Here is a 12973-nt window from a genome sequence, read left to right as displayed (position 1 = left end):
AAGTATTAAATTATCTGAAAGTTATGGTCAAAGATTGCGTTATATACTAACATAAATGTATACATACTAAGTTGACAAAAGCATTTCAATAACAGACGACCGGATTATTGCAACTCCTTTTTTATTTGAAGTAAGCTAAATTGCATTCGCACACGCATCAACTTCTGCTTTAGCTCAACATCCATCAAGTATAGGTATATAATAATAAAAAAAAAATTATGGTGATTTCAATCTTTATTCTCTCTCTCTCAAACTTTATTATCTCAAGCTTGATTTATTTATTTTGTAACAATTCCTCTGGGCTCAAAGAAGTAGCACTGGTGGAAAGCGCTACCAAGCACTCCCGTGAACTTGGGCTCGTAATTGTAGATAACGTATCGATTCTCTTCGGCCTGATTAACAAACGTGTGAGTGCTCTTCCTGCATTCTTTGACGAAGAAATTCATGAAGTACCTATTGGCTTTAATTGAATCTAAAGAGTGAGCATAGTTCTTCGAGCGTTTCCATTCGAACGCGTTCTTCTCGGGATGAAACTGAACTCCGTAGAACGGATATCTGGAAGGTAATTAATATAAACCATCAAACGTATTTATATAGTAACTAGATGTACCCGTCCGCTTCACTGGGCATTTAAAATTAACATTACTATTTCTCACCCCCACAAAGATTCTCATCATTAACGCCCCCGTAACTAGTGTAGGGAGTCCAACGCTCATATAAATATTAGCCTATCTATTAGGTACATGTATTTTCTTCATGGATACCAAGTTTCAAGTCAATCGGATGCATGGTTCAGTAGTTATAACGGAACATCCGTAAAAACCAATGTAGATTTATATGAGTCGTCTATTATCAAAGGCGGCAATCTGACTTTTGGACAATGATTGGTAAATCAGAAAAACGAATTATTGACTTTGTATTCCATTGGCAGTCACAAAACTCTTCGGAACGACATCTTAGATAAATAACAGGTTAACTATTAACCTTTATTTAATGCAGGTTTTGAACCGTATTCTTTGAAGGAGACGATTATATTCAAATAAATCTGTATTGACATATCAATAAAAATTTTTTGTCCAAATGTACAGATTGCCGCCTTTGATAATAGACGACTCATATATTAGTATAGATTATTGGAAAGTTTATGGATCATACATAATAATGTACGCGGTAGGCAGCTGCTTCGCTCTACCCCTGGCGTTGTTGACGTCCACGAGCTATGGTAACAACTCATCAGGCAAGCCGTTTGCTAATCTGTTTACAAGGGTAATAAACAAATATGCGCTGGGTATAACCAAACTCGGTTTACCTACTTATTCCACGTAGCTTGACATGGACGTGTGAATTTTCCGTATATGATTAAATACAAATTTTAATGGTCCTAGATTTTTTTTTGTTTTTTTAGCAAAAAACTAAAAGTAATTTAACTAAAAGTAAACGTAATAAAAAAAAAACTAAAAGTAATTTTTAAAAAAACTCGCTGAATTTGTTTCACCGGTTTTTCTCAACGGTTTAGTTCTTTTGGTATCTATCCTAGATACAACATGTTTTGACATTCAAGAAGTAAGTTTTGATAACATTTAACTTAATATAATTAATTTTAATTTTAATTTAATGCGCTAAATAAAGTATGGGTAAACGTCTCTGACAGTAGGACGTCTTAGGAGTCCGCACGGGTAGGTCCTACCACTCCGGCACACACATTTTATCTTGGTATTAGGAAGCTAAAATAGACAAACTACAATACGCTGTACATCGCTTAGTAAAACCTAATGCATCGGAATGGGTGAGCAACTGTGATCACTCTTTATTGAGTATCCGACGCGTTACAATAAAAAATATTTTCTAATCGCAACTTACCTCGTATGTTCAATTGTGGCAATGAACTGAACGCCGTATTCGTCATTCGAGTGTGAAGTAACACGCCAGTCATCGGTCAGATTGTATGCTTTCAGATTCTGGAAGGATACAATTAAGAAACTTAGTGGAGTAATTGAACACTTTGACCTGTGTGCTTATTGCGAGTTTGTTAACGTTCTCGATAGCGTAAAAGTTACCTCAAATTTGTATGCAGTTGGAACAGCGCCCCTAGCGACAAACGTAGGCAAACGTTCCAACTCCATACAAACTTGAGTTAACTTTTACGCTATCGAGAACGTTAAAAAACTCGCACTAAGCACACAGGCGGTTGACTTCGTCGGGGACGAACTCCAAATGACTCTGTACCCTCAGAGGCCGCATTCCACCAATCGGTGGAAGAGAGCGTAGCAAGCCTACTCTCCTCCCCGGTGCCACCGTTGGGAGATGGTGATTTCATCACTCCCAGCGAATTGCGCCTCATCATCAAGCGGATGAAGAGGCGCAAGGCGCCGGGCGAGGACGGTATTCCCTCCCTCGCTTTTTTCCACTTCCCTGAAACGGTCGTGTCATATATGACACGGCTGTTCAACTCCATTCTGTCCACAGGACACTTCCCGGGAATTTGGAAATTGGGCAAGGTTATCGCCTTGCCCAAACCCGGCAAGGACAGGAGAAATCCCTCCAGTTACCGTCCGATCACGCTGCTGTCGCACGTGGGCAAGTTGTTCGAGCGGCTGCTGCTGAGAAGGATGTCGCCGCACATCCTTCTCAGACCCGAGCAATTCGGGTTTCGTAGCGGTCACTCGACAACGCTGCAATTGGTCCGCGTCATGCATCACTTGGCGGATCGGACCAACGCGCGCCAGTACACGGCCGCAGTCTTTCTCGACATCGAGAAGGCCTTCGACCGTGTCTGGCATGCGGGACTGATCCACAAGCTGTTGCAGAACACGGACCTCCAGCACGCCTACGTGCGACTGCTGGGGTCGTACCTGGAGGGAAGATCCTTCCTTGTCGCGGTCGAGGGCGCCAAGTCGTCGGTGCGCCCAGTTACGGCCGGAGTTCCGCAGGGGAGCATCCTGGCACCATTCCTCTACGCTCTCTACACCAACGATATTCCCACGCTCGAGGGCAACCTCGAAGCGTGGGAAGCCGACGTGAAGTTGGCGCTGTTTGCCGACGACAGCGCCTACTTCGCGTCATCCAACTTCCCCTCTGCGGCCATTTCGAGGATGCAGAGGTTATTGGACTTACTGCCCCAGTGGCTGGACCGATGGAGGGTCGCGGTCAACGTGGGGAAGACCGCGGCTATCCTCTTCGGTCCGGTCCGCACAAGAGTCGTCCCGGGACAGCTCAGTCTCCGTGGCGCTAATGTCGAGTTTAGATCCAGCGTCTGGTACTTGGGGGTCGATATCGACCGGAGTTTGAGGATGACCGCCCACGCCAATAAGGCGTTGGCGGCCGCTCGCTACGCGAGATTCCTCCTCCGGCCGGTGTTGGCCTCCAGGTTGCCGGTCAGGACTAAGCTCGGCATTTATAAGACGTATGTCCGTTCCCGTATCACGTACGCAGCTGCGGCCTGGTATCACCTCATCCCGCAGGTCACGCGGGTGAAGTTACAGGCCCAGCAGAATCTGGCTCTTCGCACGATAGTCGGAGCAGGGCGTTACGTCAGTAATGCCGTAATCGCCCGGGATCTGGATGTGGAGTCGCTCGAGGAGTTCATCCGGAGGCTAGCTCGTAATCTTTACGAGCGGGCTGACGGTGGACCCCACGAGCATCTCCACAACTTAGCTCCCTTGCACGCTAGACCACCTGATGGTCTGGCGCTACCAAGGGAGCTACTGGAACCCCCGGCTATGGTAAGATAGTCGGCTTAACCGGAGTGATATGGGAGTGCTCATAATGAGTGCCCCCATGGGACTGAGCTGTCCACACTCGTCACTTCCCCCCACATTGTTGGGGTGCCCCCCTATGGGGACCCATTTTCCACCCCCGAGGGTGGACCACTCCCCCGTTTAGGGAGTGTTTTAAGTCGGCCCCTCCCCGTGACGGACTTCCCCTTCTGGAGAGCCCGGAGCGGGTGAGCGCCAAACTAGTGCCGCGGCTCCCCCTCTGATTTGTAGAGGCGGGGCCGCGGCATGGGGCCGGTGGCGGGCCCCTCGTAGCCGCTGACTGTTGTCCCCGTGTAAATAGTAGTGCAGTTTAGTTTGTAGTTAGCTTGTAGTTAGTTAGTAAGGGAAAAAAAAAAAAAAAAAAAAAAAAAAAAAAATTTAGGACAACACGACGCCGGAGGATCCAGCTGCCGGGCGTCATCCCTGGAGCCATTCAAGCCCATCGTATTATGTATAAGTCTATATGTTTTGTCGATGTAGTGCAGCCGTGCACGCTGCGAACAGCGTACCTTCCCCAAGTCCTCCCCGCATCTACTTCACCCCTGCCCTATGTGGCAGGAAGCTTCGTCCCGGGCAGTGGGGATTGCCCCGAGGCCCGTTCCGTACCCCCGAAAGGGGGTACGACGACCCCTTCTTCTTCTTCTTCTTCTTCGGGGACGAATTTTTTAAAGTACCAATAAAACATTTAGTTTATTTTTTATTGCGAATTTGTTAATTTTATATTGACCACAATTCAAATAATTAAAACAATATTATGTACACATATTTGGAAATTTAACGTAGAAAAATTCACTAACACCGCAATAGGAATTAAGCCGCACCTTCCCCTTTTCCCTAACATAAAATTTAAGTGTCAATGCCATACAGCAGAAATACACGGATGTTGCTACGCCACAGTGCAGACTTGCAAGGCGTAAGGAATTCAAGGTATGCACTATGAATTGTAAGATATATCGTCTTTTCGCATTAAAAGTGTACAACTTCCAAAAATATTTGAAATTGAGTTAATATGCGGATCCATTTGATATCACGAATATTTTTCTCATAAATATGTACTGTTAAAAGAGCATAGCTTAGTTTTCGTTTTTTTTTTTGTTTACCTATGTTTTGATGACTATTAACAAAATTAATACATAATTTTATCTTACTTTAAAAGACAAATAATGTAACTGGTAACAAATAAAAATAAATGTTACAAAGATGATTAATATTAAAAACACCACATTTTAAACCTTTAAAACACTCTCCTGTAAAATTAGTAAGTTTTCAGATTATACAGTTTCAATGCGAGAAGACGATAATATGTACTATATATTTTCTTGTTGCATCTCAACAAACCTCATCCACGATGCAAAACTGATGAGCGTTAATGGTCACGTCCTGGTTCGCCAAAATGTCGGCAACGTCTTCCGGTACTTCACGAAACATTTTGCTCGAACGAAAATCTGAAAAAATATTACGAACATCTATTTAATATTCATATTCCAACTCAAATAATGAGCACAAGCTCGTTAAGATGGCGGTTAGTTTTGTTACTTGTCGGGATTGTAGCTGTTTTTGGCACGCTCTTATTAGCTTGATATGTACATAAATATTATATATTTGATACTTATGTCAGTAAGTATGTAACGAAATCTCTGAACGTTTCATCGACACCAAAACATTCAATTTACTTAACTTTAAGACTTTGCGCAAGCACGAAATACCGAATATAATAATTTTATAACTTCGCTATTATAATATACTGGGCAGTATCAAAAAGATATAAAAAGATGAAATTCATTGTTAGTTCGGTTTGGTTTTTTATGCGTTTTTTTTTTCTTTCTTTTACTTACTTTAGATTGATAAATCTTTCTAAATGTATTCAATATTTTGACATTTTGTTTGTCATAATTAATTTTGACATTCTAAATCTAAAATGATATGCAAATTTGATTGGGCAGATAAGAGCCATTGATACAATTCACGACCTATCTAGTTCCAAATATTTACCGGAATACAATAAAACCAGTATTTATGAGATTATTTTTTCATTTATCACAGCTATTAATAATTCTGATGTGGCCACTACTTGATATAATATGCTTTAACCGCCTTAGGCTATAAAAATATAACTGGAAAATCCGTCATCAAAGACGCAAACTCGTGAGGTAGGCTTGACAATAGGCAGGTTGCTACGACAAAAGTGTGCTAACGAGTCCAAGGGATCAAGTAGTAGAATCTAATCAATCCTATAATTTACAGGTTTTTATCATTTTAATATTACATTAGAGCTTAAGAAGCAATATTACTCATTTATCATATAAGCGGAATCGTTACAATCATATCGCGATGACATCAACGCAGTTCGCGCAGATATTAGATTCGTACGTGTAATTCAATTTCCCCTAGATTTTATTTTTCTTATCCGTTATCGATATAAACCACGACTAATCCGGAGATCACATAAATATAAAAATAAACAAGTTTGTCCGATGTCAACATGACTTAGATTTCCTATATGATTGCAACAAAATATATAGGTAATTAATTGAACACGAGTCAAGCGCGTATTACGTTAGAAAAAATGGTAAGTGCCTGCGTGATTTAAGCACCGGCATGCTAACCATCGATCGACTTTTTTATTTCATTTTTTTATAGTCTCGATTGTCTAATAGTATACTTTCCAAATTTTTACAATGTTAAACAATATCGCCCGCACCTGAAGTGAAATCAAGTGGCAGATTTCCAAAAGAGTAACAAGTGATTCTATTTTCTTTTTTTCCCCGCCCCGAGGCCAAGATAATGAGGAGTTCAAAACCAAGACAGGTTCCGAAGATCGGGAAATAGTCTCCGGCGTCGTTCATTTCTATAGCAAGCTCGTAAATGTGTTGACCGGCGTCAGCGTATCCATTGGATTGGTTGAAGAACGTTGCTCCCCCGGGAATCAATACTCTGGAACATGATGCGAATATTATAATCACAATATGATTTTGAAGAATATACTCCGCAGAAAATACGCGAAAACCAGCCCATTTCAGTAGTCTATAATATGATTGTTGATTGTATTATACAAAAACCCTAGTGCTTCTTGTTCACAATACAAACAATTGTTTACGCAAACTAGACGCGTGGACACCTCAATTCCTTCCAACATTAGACAATGTGAATAGAATGTTAGAAGATACAATAGCACTAATTTTTCCGTTATTCAGTTCGATTTCAATGGTAAAAAATAGTTTTCACTAAACTGAATTTTATGCAGCGCGTGAGAAACAGTTACTTCTTGGTATTACGTGAGAGAGCTTCTCTTAAATACCATAAGGGTTACAAAGTATCAATTTAATCGATGACACATGAATTAAAGAACTATAAACTATAAAAACATAAACTATAAAACTATAGAGTACGTTAATGAATCTAAAATGCTTTATTATTTTTATTAAATAACAATATCTTCGTTTCTCTCCGTCGAGATTCAAATTCAGATTCTGAGCCTTTTAATATTGTTGATTTCAAGGACAAATAAACTGTATGTCATCGTTCACTCACCCATTAATTTTCTTCATCAGCTCCTTATAATACGAACGGTCTTTACCGATCCTGAAAAATAAAATGCCGATTATTTTTTTAATTTATATAAAAAAAAAAAAATTAAAATTGTGCGTGACAAAAATTATCCTTTGAAATACTTTGAATATGATATTTAATTTGTTATTTTTCTTATAATTCAAGATAATTATTCAAAGCCTCAATTGTACTGTAAAGCACGACTATTCAACGCATACGGTACACACAAAGTTCTCAAAAACGGGCAGAACGCATGTGCGTGTGTAATATACGGTTGGTTAAGACTTGTTGGCTAAGAGTACACCGATTTCATTTTAGTACACGACGCTATTCTTTCATCGAACATGTCACAGATGAACACTTGTAACACGCCTATTTATTTACACATCATTTAAATTTTCTCGATGATTTGACCCCGGCGTAGTCACATCCCTGAATAAGAATACAACGGACAACTTGATCAACTGACGCTTCCAATGTGTACGTGTAGTTCTTAATACAACATAGAAGAACATCAGGTCTTAAAAATTAGCACATTACATTGCATAAAAAAGCGGAAGATACTTACAGAATAGGCACAACCCGAGCTCCCGATGCCTCAATGTCTTTGACATACGAAGAAGCAATGTAGCTTGTGTAGTTCTCTTCAGGGAATTTTCCATGGAGGTAAAACGATTGTTCTTGAGAAAGTACACCGATTATAGGTCTGTCATTTACGACCGAGTACTCATTGCTGTCCACTATCACAGCGCCTTCGCAATGAAAAACGTACAACCAGAGCAAAAGCAATGCACTCTTCATAGTGATCACCGTAAGCCAATCGTCTCCGGAGAACGAGAGCCACCTAATAAAGACAAACTTTATCTCGTTTTATCGAAACTTTTAAACGCGTTGATTCTTAACACTCACACTTATCTTTATATTATCGTTATTGAATAGAATGTGCAAGCATTATTAATTTCATTTACGACAAAAGTGATTACCAAGTACTAACCTTAATAATATTGCTGTTATAAGATTAAAACAGTCACTAACTAGGCACACTACAATGCTTTTCTGTCTTACGCGCATAAATTGTGTCACATCATCTAAAAATAAAATTTATCTTCCGAATGTTGCAATAGACATGACTACATTAGTTTTTTGCTATTTTCAAATTAGTTATTCGTAAAATGAATACCTATATTCATTATTTTTTATATTCTCTACTACGTAGCTAATATTGAAGTCGATTCTTTAAATCTTGTATCTTATAGTGAGTATGTTACATAAGTGCCTACACATGTCGAGATTTTATCTGAAAGAGATAAACTTAGTAAAGTGAAATTGATATAGTTCCATGTCCGCTTGGGTAATTGATTTTAAAACGTTAAAGTAAACTATCAATCCATAGAATTTATAGGATTGATTTTTATGTTTTTGGTGAAATTAACATTATACAAACGAGTTTTTACAGTATTTCGTTTTGTAAACTGGGCGATTCCTAAGTTATAGCGCAATTGTTTGTAATTTGTTTACCTCTATGATGCGTTTGCCAGGCGCTAATAATTTTCTTATTGCGCAGGGCAAAAATGTATAATAATACAATATTCTTGTCGTTCATCTTCATTACTGGTTTTATTACTTTAGCTCTTTGTTGATCATAGACACAAAAATTGAAACATCACAGCTGACGGTGAGAATTACATTCTCAATTACACCACATGAATATTTCACCTTACAGACAACAAGTAAATACTCACATCCTGGCAGGCTTATTTCTAATTTTAAAAGCTCCAAGCATTTTGTTAAAACTATATATATTAGTTCAACACAAACCCATTCAGCAGCCATGCCTAGTACACATTGCTGTGATCTCCATTCTAGAATTATACCATTCAACAATATAGTTATATGAAACCACCGATCACAGACACCTCACAAATCCTATGAAATCGCATAGGTAGCTAGCTGTAAGAGACGAAACTAATGCAACTGAAATAATCATTTCACCTAAACAAAAATTATGCAGAGTACTTCGTGGTACAGTTCTGTCCATAATATCACCAACATCCATGGAAACCGGAGACTGTTTCCGACCAGATGGCCCGTATACTTATCTGCACTCCAACGGAATAGAAGCTAAGTTGCGCTTTCATACAATACTAAGCCCTTAATCATACAGTCACAAATAGCAATGAATTATCATCAGCACTAGGACAAACATTCCACGATACGAAATAAATTCTCACAAAATTTCTCATGGATCAAATAAAAATTCTATTTCAATTGAAATAAATTTAAAAACATTTTTATACAGCAACATGAAAAGCCTGCGTTGTCAAATCGATTGTTTACGCATGCGCTGTCGATATTTACAAATGGATTGCCTTCAGTGGATAATGGACAGGAGTGCTCTGAACTTTTCTATTGATGGTAACTTGAAGTAAATTGTCCATTCAAAATAATACCAAAAAGGAATATTTCGTCAATTTAAATACTGAAAACGTTTTCAATATGTGCATGAAAGGAAAGGATAAGTCGACTTTAAGTCACATTTTCTTTTTCATCTTGCAATGTCACTCAAATTCAAAAATATTATAATTTTACTGGTTAACCACCACCCTGCTTATTTCTGCCGTGAAGCAGTACTGCATTTCGGTTTGAAGGGTGGGGCATTTGCGGTGGGTCGTTGTAAAAACTGACATCTTACAACTCATATCTCAAGGTCTCATAGCATTTATAATGTGGATGTCTATAGGCTCCGGTAACCACTTAAAACCAGATGGGCCGTGAGCTCGTCCACCCATCTAAGCAATAAAAAAATGATGCGTGTGCAACTTAATGCACGTGAAAGAAGTGAAACTTCTTTTGCGGTGTGTAGTATTGTGGTTTTTATTCATTTTTCATCCTTAAATAAAATTTCACTTGTAATAGGGAATGCTGTGTATAAGAGAAACGACTTAGCTCGCGTCGTCCTTTGTCGCTCTCTACGATCGAGTGGTTCGCGTGACCCTCTACCTATTTTTTCGCTCTCGCTCTTCCTAAATTATATATTTTCTCTCTAGACGTAACGAATCTGTCGCTAATTAAATTTTACTCTCAACGCACCTAAAGAAGTTTCACTTCAAAATCTTTGCAGTGAGCTGAAACCGCGTTAAGTGCTTGGATCAACTGGCGATCAGCCCCTTGTCATGAAATGTCCATGGTAGCCATGGTTCCATGGAATGACGCCTTTTTTTTTTTTTTTATTGCTTAGATGGATGGACGAGCTCACAGCCCATCTGGTATTAAGTGGTTACTGGAGCCCATAGACATCTACAACGTAAATGCGCCACCCACCTCGAGATATAAGTTCTAAGGTCTCAGTATAGTTACAACGGCTACCCCACCCTTCGAACCGAAACGCATTACTGCTTCACGGCGGAAATAGGCGGGGTGATGGTACCTACCCGTGTGGACTCACAAGAGGTCCTACCACCAGTGAAATTCTTTCTAATTAAATTATGGGATTGAGCATTGGGATAGTAATTGAATTTTGCCAACAGGTATTCGAAGGTCATACTAATTAGTTAATGCAAATCGTAACCAACCCGAAAGATTATAGCACTTTTGCTGGTGCCAGTCTTGACATTACAATCAAAATGTGACAAATCGAATCACTTTTGCTTATGTTTCTGTTGGAAGGTGACCCAAGGCGTGTAAGATGCTTATATTTTACAGAGGTATAGATCAAATCTATTTGGTCAGTGAGGGAGATGACTGTCTTGTGAAAATATGGAATTATCAAAATAAAACACGTATCAAAAAGCTTAGAGGGACATGTTCAGTATATGACTGAACAGTTTTACATCATACCGACCTTCCATTCTTAATGACAGTCTGCGAAAACGGTACTTTTAGAATGTGGCACGCAACTACAAATAAATTAATATCTACTTTAAGTATGCTTTAAATCAAGTAAGGACTCTGTTATCTATTCGTGCAGGTGCAAATGTTGTCATTGGGTATAATGAAGGTGTGACATGTTTTTTGGTTGGCAAAGATAGACATGCAATCACCATGAGTAGCAGTAAAATAATATGAACAAAAGATTATTAAATAATGCAAGTAAATTTGAAATTGCTGTTTAAATATGAAAATATTGAGAATGGCGATATTCTGCCGGTTTTACCAAAAGATATTGGAACCTGTGACGTCTACCCTGAAAATCTTATGCAATGGTAAATGGTAAATTTATTGCGGATTGTGGAGGTGGAGAATATAATGTTTATATATCAATAGCGTTGAGAAACAAAGCGCTTGGAATTGCTCGAGACTTCGCTTCATCATCTGAAAGTTCAGAATACGCTATCATCGAGGATTCCAACTTGTTAAGAGTTTTCAAAAATTTCAAGGAGAGTACTAATTTTAAGCTTGGAACTAATATTGAACGTATATTTGATGGCTTCATGCTACGGGGATAACTGGGAAAGCTTTCAACTCATTGAGCGCGTTGTGATCAAAGTTCAAAGCGTGAATCTGCCAGCAGCTTTGTGTGCCTCGCTACCAATAAAAAATATCACGTACTAAAATACAACAATGCGGTAATGGCTAGGTCAAACAAACGGAAGATGGTTTAATTGAAGATGGGATTGAAGATGCTTTTAACATTGTTGATGAAGTTACCGAAAAAGTGAAAAATTGATTATGGATCCACGACTGTTTTATCTATACCACCTCTAATAATAAAATTAACTACAATGCTGGTGGGGTAACCTTTACTATTTTGCATTGTGCATTCTTAGACATGTTCCAAATGAAAATAAATTAAATCTCAACGACAAAGAGTACAGTACAGTATCCTACACTGTATTACTGTCTGTATTAAAAAAACGAGATGCAGTAGTACGAAGCGATTTTGCAACTGCCCACCGATTTCGATTTGCCATACCAAGCGGATATCACGCTCATGTAGCACATTTTTTACGTATGCAAGTGTTTAAGAAACAACCTTTAGCAATTTCGGTTTTTTTTTAATCACCAATTCGATCTTGCGTTTACACTTGCTGAGTTTGAGTAAGCAAGAAATATAATTGAAGATCTAAGACTCCAATTCAAGCAAGGTTCCAAGGTTCCATGCAAGGTTCCAATTCAGCTGCCAAATGGATAAAGCTTGGCACGGCAGCTTTTGCTAAAAATGATATGGAACTAACAAAAAATTGTTACAATTCTACTCAAATCACAGGATTATAAAGGACTTTTACTTTTCGCCATTAATATTGGCTATAAAAACTTCTTACAGTCTTACTCCTTTTTTATTTAATAGTAGCTAGTCTATCAGATGAAAAAGGATACATCAACATTACTTTTATAGCATACCTTACACTCAATAAACACGACCAATGTATCCAGCTACCAATGGCGGATCCAGGGGGGGGGTCATGGGGGTCATGACCACCCCCTGAGCTGGTTCCAGGACTTAGGTGGACCACTAATTGAATATAATGATTTTATTTATATATTTTATCACCATACAGATTTTATGTAACTACATACCTTCAATATTTAATTCATTTAATATAATATAATAACTTTGTATAATGGCAAACGTTTGGGAACGAACGCATCTAAGTTTGACTGTGACCCCCTCCTGGCGCCAAAGCTGGATCCGCCCTTGCCAGCTACTCATCAAAAGTAACAATCTACCG

The 12973-nt window shown here is 39.0% G+C and overlaps 1 protein-coding gene across 6 annotated transcripts; it reads right to left on the bottom strand.

The window, feature by feature from the left end:
* Positions 1-216: 216 nt before the first annotated feature.
* LOC114249578 (gamma-glutamyl hydrolase A) lies at positions 217-9648 on the bottom strand. 6 transcript variants are annotated; one of them, XM_089731507.1, is made up of 9 exons: positions 9297-9648; positions 9047-9166; positions 8299-8392; positions 7873-8148; positions 7287-7337; positions 6457-6689; positions 5094-5200; positions 1861-1958; positions 217-555 (listed from the first exon to the last, which is right to left on the bottom strand). In XM_089731507.1, the coding sequence occupies exons 1-9, from the start codon at positions 9358-9360 to the stop codon at positions 279-281; spliced, it is 1320 nt and encodes a 439-aa protein (XP_089587633.1). In that variant the 5' UTR covers positions 9361-9648; the 3' UTR covers positions 217-278. The 6 variants fall into 6 exon arrangements, with proteins under 6 accessions (XP_089587633.1, XP_089587636.1, XP_089587635.1 ...); XM_089731510.1 differs by lacking the exon at positions 9047-9166 and adding an exon at positions 8485-8601 and having other exon boundaries at positions 9297-9646; XM_089731509.1 differs by lacking the exon at positions 9297-9648 and adding an exon at positions 8485-8601 and having other exon boundaries at positions 9047-9172.
* Between the last annotated feature and the right edge of the window lie 3325 nt (positions 9649-12973).

Source organism: Bombyx mandarina, chromosome 11 (assembly GCF_030267445.1).
Source record: "Bombyx mandarina strain Sakado chromosome 11, ASM3026744v2".
NCBI lineage: Eukaryota > Metazoa > Arthropoda > Insecta > Lepidoptera > Bombycidae > Bombyx > Bombyx mandarina.
The sequence above is the reverse complement of the archived record's forward strand: the minus strand, read 5'-3'. Positions and strand labels throughout refer to the sequence as shown.

Coding starts and splice junctions, on each gene's coding strand:
- LOC114249578 (XM_089731507.1), bottom strand. CDS start 9,360: ATGGATGTTGGTGATATTATGGACAGAACTGTACCACGAAGTACTCTG. Junction 8,393..9,046: donor AGAAATAAGCCTGCCAGGAT/GTGAGTATTTAC, acceptor TTTTATTTTTAG/ATGATGTGACACAATTTATG. Junction 7,338..7,872: donor GCTCGGGTTGTGCCTATTCT/GTAAGTATCTTC, acceptor TTTATTTTTCAG/GATCGGTAAAGACCGTTCGT.